General features: G+C 47.5%; 1 protein-coding gene across 1 annotated transcript in view; it reads left to right on the top strand.

Annotated features, from left to right (window-relative positions):
- SCHIP1 (schwannomin interacting protein 1) overlaps positions 1-13,990 on the top strand; it is a 272,191-nt gene that overhangs the window by 126,300 nt on the left and 131,901 nt on the right. The window contains exon 4 of the mRNA XM_078878559.1: positions 7,244-7,394. Within this exon, the coding sequence (XP_078734685.1) occupies positions 7,244-7,394 (151 nt within the window). The remainder of the gene's footprint in view (positions 1-7,243; positions 7,395-13,990) is intronic.

The following is a 13,990-nucleotide window of genomic DNA, read 5'->3' as shown; positions in this document are numbered from 1 at the left end:
TATGTGTGCGTGTGTATGTGTGCGTGTGTGCGTGTGTATGTGTGTGTGTGAGGGTGGAATCCTCAAGCAGCCCTGACTGATATTTATGCAATTGCCATTTAAGTGTTTGAATGCGATGGGCCATGAGCCGACACAAGGGCTTGTCATTATAACGACACCAAGGTAACAATTTAGTGCTTATCATCATCACTATAACCATCATCATCATTGTTTCATAGATGTAAGTTCACTTTGAGGATGTGGGGGAACCACGTGGCTAAACCAGCAATCACTGGGATATTGGGTTTCAATCTTGGGTTTAGCCACTTAAATCGGGTTGAGGTTTCAAGTGTATTTTGTTTAACCGAGTGTGAATTCAAGATATGGCAGTGGAGCGTGTCCTTTTCAGGAGAGTTCCCTGGCTTACCCAGTGTGGTGAGTTGGTTGTCTCAGCCTGGTCAGCATCGTATCATTAATAGTTTTTGTTCTGCTTAAATTTGTTACATTCCAGCTCTAAGGATTATATATATATATTTTTTTTTAAAAATCGTTGGACCGACTGCCGTGCAATGGATATTTCTACGTAGCAGATCGGAATGGGTTTTTTTGCGCGACTCCCTCCAGCGTGGGTAGGAGGTGACTGGAACATCCCTTCAAGTGATGCCACAACTGGCAGGCCACCTTTCTCTACCCAGGGCAGACAATTACGCCAATAACACGAAGTAACACGATTTTACGTCCCTGGTAGGAAGTGTTATTTTTTAATTGCTTATGCCACAAACTTTGCTTTTGTGACCAGGACTTTATGTGAAGGAATGACACAAATGCACACGTTTTCTCATTGAAAATAGGTAAATTTCTAAATATCACTGCCCTGGTCATAAAAGCAAAATATGTGGGGAATAATAGCCATTTTCTGTACTTTTTAGGCATGAGAAATTAGGAAATAACACTTACTACCGAGGAACCAAATACAATATTTTACATCATGGGACCTCCTTTGCCAGTACCAAAATATGAGAATAGGTTTTTCCCCTTTTTTCTGGCAACAAAAGAGGTGTTAAGATGTTAAAACACCAGAATAAAACCTTTTTACAAAGAATCACGTCTGCATTAACCACAATACTTGTGATCAGAATGCAAACAAAAAACACACTCTGATAATATATGCATTGTCTTTGAAATTGATTGGTCCACACCAGAGACAGCTTTCTTTTGAGCCTCGTCTCAAACGGTGTTAGACCAGAGGACGCCAAAAGACAATGCATACACTATCAAAGTATGCTTTTTGTTTGCATTCTGACCACAAGCATTGTGGTCAATGCAGACATGATTCCTTGTAAAAGGTTTCAGTTTGGTGTTTCAGCAACTTAACACAGCTGTTTTGTTGCCAGGTAAAAGTGGAACAACCTATTCTCATATTTGTTTTTTGTTACACAGCGAAATCCTCCTCCCTCATCGTTCACCGTCATCAATGTCGCTTTCGTCAAATTCACGCATCGTCACAGATGTCCCCCCCCCCATTGCTTCTATTTCATTCACATCATCGCCGTCGATCACATTTCCACACGCGTTGTTGTGCCTTCGTTCGTTCTGCGTAAAGCTCCTTTGGTCAAGACGCTCCGTAAATTCCTTGAAGGTGAGATAAGGAGTTGTGTTTATTGTCAAGTCCGCTTCTGCGTAGCCGCTTTGCCTTGGCTCAGAGGCTGCGCTGATCGACGCGGATTCCTCCTCGCGGACTCTTTAATCTCAGCTCGGAACACATTTGGGCAAAATACGAGGAGGCGAAACAACGACATTCGAACGACGTCTCTTTCATTTCCACCACCGTGATCCCTCCACCACCACCCCCCTCTTCTTGTTGCGCGTGTCGTCGTCATGAAAGCGATCGCATCTCTATAATTTCTCTCCGCTTTTGTGCAAAATGCCACACGTCTTGACGGCGCCTATTCTCAATTGTTAATTCTCTATAAACAGACATTGATAAGATTGTCCCGTGCGAGCTCTCTCTCTCTCTCTATCCCGCGGGCTATAGACCCATTGCACGTCTCTGTATTCCCCGCAGATGAACCTCGTTTGATATGACAAGAACCTCTTTCGAAATACGTTTGTCAAACAAATGCATGGAAGGGGTCATTCCTTTTTTTTTCTCTCCCAGTGAACCGTAAAGCCAAGCAGCCAATCTTCATTTGTTGACGTATCTATTAATCGAGCGTAACTCGGATTTTTTGCTTAGCAGTACAAACACAACCCCGAGCGAATGTCAAATCTGACAAGTCTCGCTCCTGTTTAGTTATTTTTCTTATCCGGCTCTGCCCGATAGAGCAGCTGTTTCGATCGCTGCTTTCTGTGCTCACCGATTAATCACGGTCCCTGTCGCGCCAATGCCGGATGAAGCGAGCGCGGGGCCTGTAGCATCATGTTATAGAGGGCCCCTAAATAAATAAATAAACACGGAAATATTAAAACACATTTTTTTTTACTTGTATACTAAAGTATATAATTTAATGTTGGGTTTGTCTATGGCAGTATATAGTACGGGGTAGATCCGTGTGATATAATAAAAAGTTTAGCTGGAGGTATATTATATTTTTTGCGACGTAGAATTGTAATGTATGACTTACTGTTAGTAGCTCCGCTTATTGGAGAGTATATTTAGTATATTGATTATATTGATGTAGTTTATATTTGAGTTTTTTACGTGGTGGTTTGGCTGCTGCAGCTCCTTACTATTAAAATTCCTTCCATTTATTAATGTTAACCCTACTTCCTCCCTTTGTTGCTGCTAATCCTACATAATGCACGGGCATAATATGACTTTGAGACCCCCCCCACCTCCTACGCATTCCACAAGCAGTGACTAATCCCATATCTGCATTTTCCATAAATATGTTGATATGCAAATTCCTTTGTCAAGGTGCCCTTCCTCCTCTAACCCAGCTTAAATATACGCTGCCAAGCTTGGTGATGTTCATTCAGACGCCGTCTTTCCGACAGACCTGTTCTTCACCTGAGGACGGCTGCTTGCGTTGTGGCCGAAACGTCGTGAGAATTGTATTTTATTGTTTTATTTTAATTATTTCATTATTTCCCTTCTACGTGACTTTACCGAAAGAACCAAGAAGATGAATCCCTGCAGTCACGAAAGCTTTAAATCGAAATTTAAAGTCATTGTATCTTTTCATTTGCTATACAGCCAGATAATACGACAAATCGCTAGCCTTAAACACCAAGTCGTTCATAAAAGTCGAAGGCGGTATAGTACTATAGTAATAGAGCAAGTGCAGAATCAGTGAACCGGAATTGATAGCTTGAAAGTATTTAGCGCGGGGGCCTTGAAAGTGCGGGGCCCGTAACTACTACATATGTAGTAGCTACTACACATGCAGTAGCTACTACACATGCAGGAGCTACTACACATGCAGTAGCTACTACACATGCAGTAGCTACTACACATGCAGTAGCTACTACACATGCAGTAGCTACTACACATGCAGTAGCTACTACACATGCAGTAGCTACTACATATGCAGCTACTTTTATGCAGTAGCTACTACATATGTAGTTACTTTTGCTACGAGAATAATTCGGCACTGTGTCGCGCCATCGTTCAGTCACCCCTAGTCACTCTTGTATTGCTACTACCGCAGCCGCCGTGCCCTTTCACGTCAACACCCTGATGTCTCCGGCGTTGTCAATGAGCTCATTCTACCAAACTCGCTGCGATCTTTCCTTCTTCCTGCGTCTATGCCTGCCGCAGCACGTGTCCCTCGATTTGGATAGCTCGATAATGGTTACGAGATGTTAACTACGTCGCCTGGTATACAGGAGGTCGTGGGTTCGATCCCGATCCTGGCGCCTGCTACTGTATATTTCGGTTTGCGTGTCTCTCTCATCATCACGGTTTCTAGGAGATGTTAACTACCTCGCCTGGTATACAGGAGGTTGGTGGGTTCGATCACGACCCTGGCGCCTGCTGTATATTTGGAGTTTGAATGTCTCTTTCTTCCGGGACCTCCGGGTTTTCTCCTCCACAGTTAGAAACACGCGTTTAGAGTATTCGGCTGCGACTACACCCTTCCACGTGATAAGCCACTTCGTAGGGCTATCATTTGTGATCGCCAGGTCGCTTCTGACAAAAAGTTATGTAGCTCAGTTCGCCTTACCTGGTAAAATGAAAAATAGTTTAGTTTCAAACATGATCCCTTGTATAAAGGTGTCAGTTTTTGTACCAGATAAAAGGGTAAAAACCTATTACTATATTTTGCTACTGGTAAAGGAGGTCTCATAGTGTAAATGCTTACGCCGAGCTCTCAATACTCTGATAGTGCGCTGTCTTTGAGTTGTACGCCTTTTGGCGTCATCTGGTCCAACATCAATGGAGACTAGGCTCTAAGAAAAGCTGTCTCGGGCGTGGACCAATCAACTTCAAAGACAGTGCACACATTATCATTATCAGAGTTGTTTCTTTTTGTTTGCATTTTGACTGCTTGTGTTGTAGTTATTGCAAACATGATCCCTTGTATAAAGGTGTCAGTTTTTGTACCATTTGAAAGGGTAAAAACCTATTACTACTACTAGTTTTAAACTGTTTAGGATTTCCCCCCCCGCCGCCCCTCCACACGTCTAATCCCATCCCATAATCTCATTTTCTCTCGTTCATTTAACCGCACCCAATTTGATGAAGCACCTTCCTTCATATTTGCTCCACTACCATCAGTGCCAGGGCTTACTAATCTCACTCGGGGGGAGCCGTGACCACTTGATCAGCTCAGGTGGTGCGGCAATTGGTCAGGTGGGGCCGCACATATTTTATTTGTCTCTTTGCACGGTCGCACCTCGACGCTATTATATATAAACATCTCTCTTGCCCAATCGTATCGTCGTTACGCCCACGGTCTCGAACATTTAACGCTGTAGAGGGGCGCTCCGTTTTCGCAAAATGCAGCCACCACAGCTCCGTAGTAGTAGTAGTACCTCTTTGCAAAGTAACATTACTGCTATAATTCAATAAAATGAAAAGTGCAACCTAAATGAAAGCAATTTAATAAGAAAAAACATTTTATTTAAACCGCGTTTTAAATAAGTGTCGGTGTTGTTATTCTTAGGTTTTTTCGGTAAAGTCATGTAGGTAAAAACATAAAAAGTAAAATAAAATAAAAATAAAAATCACGACGTTTCGGAGGCAACACAAGCCTCCGTCTTCAGGTGGTAACGTCACAGCCACGACAGCTGTATCAAGTAAATGAGAGATTGCAGGAGTTACCACTGCGTTTATATAATGGTTGGAGAAGGTGGTATTGTGTTTTGCATTGTGTTTGAAACTGATTGAATATTTAGTTGAGTCGTTAGCGGAGTATGCACGCCACTGGCACCGACAGCCGTAGGTGAAATGTATACTGGATGTGGTGAGCCGCTTGTGGAAATACTTTCCGGGTCGCCCACCCAGACCCGGCAGAAACTAGGCGCTGGCCAGCTCTGTCTGTCACTGGTAGTCATTTTTGTTAGTATAAATGCATCTTAATTTTGATTCCTATTTTGTTTTTTTCGTGAACAAAAAATACACAAATTCGCCCGTTTTCTCATTGAAAATAGGTACATTTCAAAATATCACTGTCCTGGTCACAAAAGCAAAGTTTTCGGGGAATAATAGCCATTTTCTATACTTTTTAAGTATAAGCAATTACGAAATAACACTTACTACCCAGGAACAAAAATTGCGTTACATCGTGCTAATTGACGCGAGCATGCGTTGATTTGTGTGGCGTGTCGTTGTTTGTTTCTTGACGTGCATTTCTCAAATTCGAGTGCAAATCAGCACTTTACAATGAGACGCGAGGTGGGCGATGTAAGTAAGAGAGCGCGTGCGAGTGTGCGCGTGTTCTCGGGGTGTCCAATAACAGCGATGGCTGCAGTAGCCCAGAAGCCCTCTCCGTCGTGGCCAGCGAACAGTAGCAGCAGCCGACCTGAACATTGGCATCGAACTCGTGAATAATTATAATGATGATGATATTGTTGGTTCTTTCGGTAAAGTCACGCAGAAGGGAAATAATAAAATAATAAAACTATAAAACAATAACAATTCTCACGACGTTTCGACTGCAACACAAGCAATCATCATCAGGTGTGAAATCTACAGCAAGAAAAATGTAAAAAAAAATGTAAAAAATTCTTGCTGTGGATTTCACACATGATGATTGCTTGTGTTGCAGTCGAAACGTCGTGAGAATTTTTTATTGTTTATTATTTCTATTATTTTATTATTTCCCTTCTACGTGACTTTACCGAAAGAACCAAGAATATGAATCCCTGCAGTCACGAAAGCTTTAAATCAAAATTTAATAATGATGATGATGATAGCATTGCTCTGCTCCTGCTGTCACCATGCGCAACAAAATAAAATAGCGGTAAGTTGTTCAGGAGCCGCCGTGGGATTATTAAGCGATGCCGACGATTGTGACGATGGTGATGATGGTGACGATGGTGACGATGGTGATCATGATGGTGACGACGGTGATGATAATGATCATCTTCTTGGTTCTTTCGGTAAAGTAACGAAGAATGGAAATAATAAAATAATAATAATAAACATAATACAATTATTCTCACGACGTTATTTTATTATGCATTATTTTTATTACTTTATTATTTCCATTCTACGTGACTTTACCGAAAGAACCAAGAAGATGAATCCCTGCAGTCACGAAAGCTTTAAATCGAAAGATAATGATCATGATGACAACGATGGTGATGATGGTGACGACAATGATGATGATCGTGATGAAGGTGACTATGGTAATCATAATAACGACGATGGTGATGATGGTGACTATGACGGTGATGATGATCATGATGACGAAAATGTTGATGATGATGGTGATGATGGCGATCATGATAACGACGATGGTGATGATGGTGACGATGACGGTGATGATGATCATGATGACGGAAATGTTGATGATGATGGTGATGATGGCGATCATGATAACGACGATGGTGATGATGGTGACCATGACGGTGATGATGGTGACGATGACGGTGATGATGGCGATCATGATAACGACGATGGTGATGATGGTGACCATGACGGTGATGATGGTGACGATGATGGTGATGATGGCGATCATGATAACGACGATGGTGATGATGGTGACCATGACGGTGATGATGGTGACGATGACGGTGATGATGGCGATCATCATAACGACGATTGTGACGATGGTGACGATGCGAGTCGCTCCCTGTGTCGTCTGCTGCGCGGCAGGATCCAGCGTGCGTGGCGCGCCCTCGTCAGCCGGCGCGACGCGGCGCTGGACTCTCCCTCGCCCTGCTCCTCCTCCTCGTCCTCCTCGCACAAGCTGCTGCTGCTCAGCTCCTCCATCAGCATGAGCACCGTGTCGGGCGGCACCACCCCCGTGAGTCCACCCCCCCCCACCTCCTCTCTCTCAATGTCTCGTTCGGTGCAGGCAGCAATTGTTCGGAGCGACGGCGCCACGCCGCGTGGCTGATACCGCTGCTGCTGCTACTGCTGCTTTCCAGCTCGTCTGTGGTTCCTCCTCCTGGTGCCTCTGAGTTGTCCTCTCTCTCTGAGTCGTCCTCTCTTTCTCTCTCTCCGAGTCGCTCTCTCTGAGTCGTCCTCTCTCTGAGTCGTCCTCTTTCTCTCTCTGAGTCGTCCTCTCTTTCTCTGAGTCGTCCTCTCTCTCTGAGTCGTCCTCTCTCCCTGAGTTGCCCTCTCTTTCTCTCTCTCCGAGTCGCTCTCTCTGCGTCATCCTCTCTCTTTCTCTGAGTCGTCCTCTCTCTCTCTGAGTCGTCCTCTCTCTCTGAGTCGTCCTCTCTCTCTGAGTCGTCCTCTCTCTCTCTCTCTGAGTCGTCCTCTCTCCGAGAGCGAGCGAACACTCCGATGCGACGGTGCGTTACAAGTGGACACTATTTTCATCATTATATTTTTTCCACTGACGAGTCCGAGCCGTGTCAGGCCGCGATGGCACGGCGCCCGTACGCGCGGCTCCTCTCGTCTACGCGCGCGACTTCAGGACACAACTGGGAGTCCATTTGTGCGCCACGGTGACGAGATGTTAACTCCTCGCCTGGTACGCAGGAGGTCGTAGATTCAATCCCGACCCCGACGCCTGCTGTATATTTGGGGGTTTGCGTCTCTCTCTCTCCCCGTGGTCGCGTGAACTACTCTCCGAGTCCTCCGGTTTTACCCTCCACATTTAGAATCAACATCGCACGTTTAGAATATTTGGCTGCATTACGTTTCCACGTGATGATCAGCCACTTCGTGGGGCTGTCATTTGTGGCCAGGTCGCTTCTTAAAAAAAGAGAACGATGTATAGCTCAGTGGGCCTTTCCTGGTGCAGAGAAGCTCCCACGGACGCACTCGGAGACGGAGGTATGTTATGGGCTTTCGCCAAGGGTTTATTAAAGGTTAACAATAACACACAAGGGTACACAACTCCCAGGGGCTAGCGGTCCTACACTGAGTCCTGGTCCCTGCCCGGCTGGCTCCGGTCTCTCTCTCTCGTGTCGGATCGTGGACTCTGCCGACTCCACCGAGCGGAGAGAGAAGCACCTCTACGGCTACCACCGGCTTCTCCCCAGACTCACCACTCGATCCGTCTCTACCCACTGGTTCCCTCTTCACCCTTCTTACTCTACCCGTTCCCACAGTGACCCCGCTCTCGTCACGGGGTCTCCCTTAAGTACCCTAGGAGACGTGACGTCATCGCACTGAACGGCACACCTGACGTCACGTCCCCATTTTACTCCTCCACACTGGGAAAAAAAATAGAATTTAAACGATGTATAGCTCAGTGGGCCTTTCCTGGTAAAAAAATTAAAGTTTAGAATTTAAACAGTTGAGAATTTGCACTCTGCCAGGCTTCGTGAAACCCTGCTTGTTCTGGTACCAGAACATAAACAACTTAAAATCTCCACCGTTACCCGAATTCTGCCCTTGTGGCCGATTCTGGAACGCATCGTGCCCGTGACCGCACCGATGGCGAGCGAGTTTGGTGTCGGTGGCATCTCCGAAGCTGCTGCTGCTGGGGCTGTTGCTGAATCCACACACGCCCTCAAAATCAGCGAACGCCTCTCTTAGTTTGACTCCAGCACTCGTTGCCCCGTAATCAAACTCACTGAGCAGGTGAGTTTTCTGGGCTCGAGGTCACTTGCTATCGGGGTGCATTGTTGTTGTTGCTGAAGTTCCACGTGGACCTGCGACTGTGGTGCTGGTAAACCACAGGAGATGAGAGGGGCCTTGTCTGTTGAGTGCTCGACACGAAATAAGTGAAGGCCCCTCCCCAACCCCGAGGTCTCTGCTGCCGTCATTTGATTTGAACCTCCACGGGGTGGCGCTGAGAGCTTGGCAGGCGGGTGCTGCCATTGTCGATGTACTTATTCAAGCCGGCACACACACACCACACAGCACACACAGCACACACACCACACACACACCATACACCCCACACACACACCATACACATCACACACACCATACACCCCACAAACACGCCATACACCCCACATACACACCATACACCCCACACACACACACCACACACACCACACGCACACCACACACACTACACCACACACACACCACACAGCACACACACCATACACACACCACACCACATACACAACACACACACACCATACACACCACATACTCCACACACACACACCACACACACACCATACACCACACACTACACACACCATACACACCACACACACCATACACACCACACACACTATACACACCACACACCACACACACACACCACACACACACCACACACACCATACACCCCACACACACACCACACACACCATACACACACCACACCACACACACCCCATACACACACACCACACACACACCATACACACACCATACACACCACACACACACCACACACACGCGCCATACACACCATACACACCACACACACCATACACACACACACACTACACGCACACACCACACACACACTACACGCACACACCACACACACACCATACACACCATACACACCACACACACACCACACACACACCATACACACACCACACACAAACCACACCACACACACCACACACACCACACAAACCACACACCACATACACACACACCACACACACCACACACACACACCACACACACACACCACACACACACCACACACCACATACACACACCACACACCCCACACACCACACACCACACACACACACACCATACACACCACACACACACACACCACACACACCACACACACACACACCACACACACCACACACACCACACACACACCATACACACACCATACACACACACCACACACACATGCCACACACACACACCACACACACCACACACACACCATACACACCACACACACACCATACATACCACACATACTACACACACACCACACACACTACACACTACACACACAACACACACACACCATACACACCACACACCATACACACCACACACACTACACACACACACCACACACACTACACACTACACACACAACACACACAAACCATACACACCACACACACACCATACACACCACACATACACCATACACCCCACACACACACCACACACACCATACACATGCCACACACACCATACACACCACACACAAACCACACACACGCCACACACACACACCACACACACACACACCACACACACACCACATACACACCCCACACACACACACACCACACACACACCACATACACACCCCACACACCACACACACCACACACACACACACCACATACACACACACCACACACACCACACACACACACACCACATACACACACCATACACACCACACACACACCATACACCCCACACACACACCACACACACCATACACACGCCACACACACACCATACACACACACCACACACAAACCACACAAACGCCATATACACACCATACACACACCATACACACCACACACACACCACACACACACCACACACACACCATACACACACCACACACACACACACACACCACACACACACACCACACACACCACATACACACCCCACACCACACACACACACCATACACACACCACATACACACCACACACACCACACACACCACACACACACACCACATACACACACACCACACACACACACCACACACACACACCACACACACACACCACATACACACACCACACACACACACACCACACACACACCACACACACACCACATACACACACCACACACACCACACACCACACACACCACACACACACACCACACACCACACAAACACACCATACACACCACACACACCGCACACACACCACACACACCACACACACACCACACCACACAAATACCACACACACCACACACACACACACACCACACACACACACACCACACACACACCACATACACACCCCACACACCACACACACACTCCACACACACCACATACACACCCCACACACCACACACACCACATACACACACCACATACACACACACCACACACACACACACCACACACACACACCACACATACACACCACACACACACCACACACACCAGACACCACACACACCACACACACACACCACACACCACACAAACACACCATACACACCACACACACCGCACACACACCACACACACACCACACCACACAAATACCACACACACCACACACACACTACACACACACCACACACACCACACACACACCATACACACCACACACACACCATACACACACCATACACACACACCACACACACATGCCACACACACACACCACACACACCACACACACCACACACACCACACACACACCATACATACCACACATACTACACACACACCACACACACTACACACTACAAACACAACACACACACACCATACACACCACACACACACCATACACACCACACACACTACACACACACACCACACACACTACACACTACACACATAACACACACACACCATACACACCACACACACACCATACACACCACACATACACCATACACCCCACACACACACCACACACACCATACACATGCCACACACACCATACACACCACACACAAACCACACACACGCCACACACACCACACACACACACACCACACACACACCACATACACACCCCACACACACACCACACACACACCACATACACACCCCACACACCACACACACCACACACACACACACCACATACACACACACCACACACACACACCACACACACACACACCACATACACACACCATACACACCACACACACACCATACACCCCACACACACACCACACACACCATACACACGCCACACACACCATACACACACACCACACACAAACCACACAAACGCCATATACACACCATACACACACCATACACACCACACACACACCACACACACACCACACACACACCACACACACACACCACACACACCCCATACACACACACCACACACACACCATACACACACCATACACACCACACACACACCACACACACGCGCCATACACACCATACACACCACACACACCATACACACACACACTACACGCACACACCACACACACACCATACACACCATACACACCACACACACACCACACACACACCATACACACACCACACACAAACCACACCACACACACCACACACACCACACAAACCACACACCACATACACACACACCACACACACCACACACACACACCACACACACACACCACACACACACCACACACCACATACACACACCACACACCCCACACACCACACACCACACACACACACACCATACACACCACACACACACACACCACACACACCACACACACACACACCACACACACCACACACACCACACACACACACCACACACACCACACACACACCATACACACACCATACACACACACCACACACACATGCCACACACACACACCACACACACCACACACACACCATACACACCACACACACACCATACATACCACACATACTACACACACACCACACACACTACACACTACACACACAACACACACACACCATACACACCACACACACACCATACACACCACACACACACCACACACACTACACACTACACACACAACACACACAAACCATACACACCACACACACACCATACACACCACACATACACCATACACCCCACACACACACCACACACACCATACACATGCCACACACACCATACACACCACACACAAACCACACACACGCCACACACACACACACACCACACACACACACACCACACACACACCACATACACACCCCACACACACACACACCACACACACACCACATACACACCCCACACACCACACACACCACACACACACACACCACATACACACACACCACACACACCACACACACACACACCACATACACACACCATACACACCACACACACACCATACACCCCACACACACACCACACACACCATACACACGCCACACACACACCATACACACACACCACACACAAACCACACAAACGCCATATACACACCATACACACACCATACACACCACACACACACCACACACACACCACACACACACCATACACACACCACACACACACACACACACCACACACACACACCACACACACCACATACACACCCCACACCACACACACACACCATACACACACCACATACACACCCCACACACCACACACACCACACACACCACACACACACCACATACACACACACCACACACACACACCACACACACACACCACACACACACACCACATACACACACCACACACACACACCACACACACACACCACACACACACCACATACACACACCACACACACCACACACCACACACACCACACACACACACCACACACCACACAAACACACCATACACACCACACACACCG

This window comes from Lampetra fluviatilis, chromosome 51 (assembly GCF_964198595.1).
Source record: "Lampetra fluviatilis chromosome 51, kcLamFluv1.1, whole genome shotgun sequence".
NCBI lineage: Eukaryota > Metazoa > Chordata > Hyperoartia > Petromyzontiformes > Petromyzontidae > Lampetra > Lampetra fluviatilis.
This window is presented reverse-complemented; position numbering and strand designations above follow the sequence as displayed.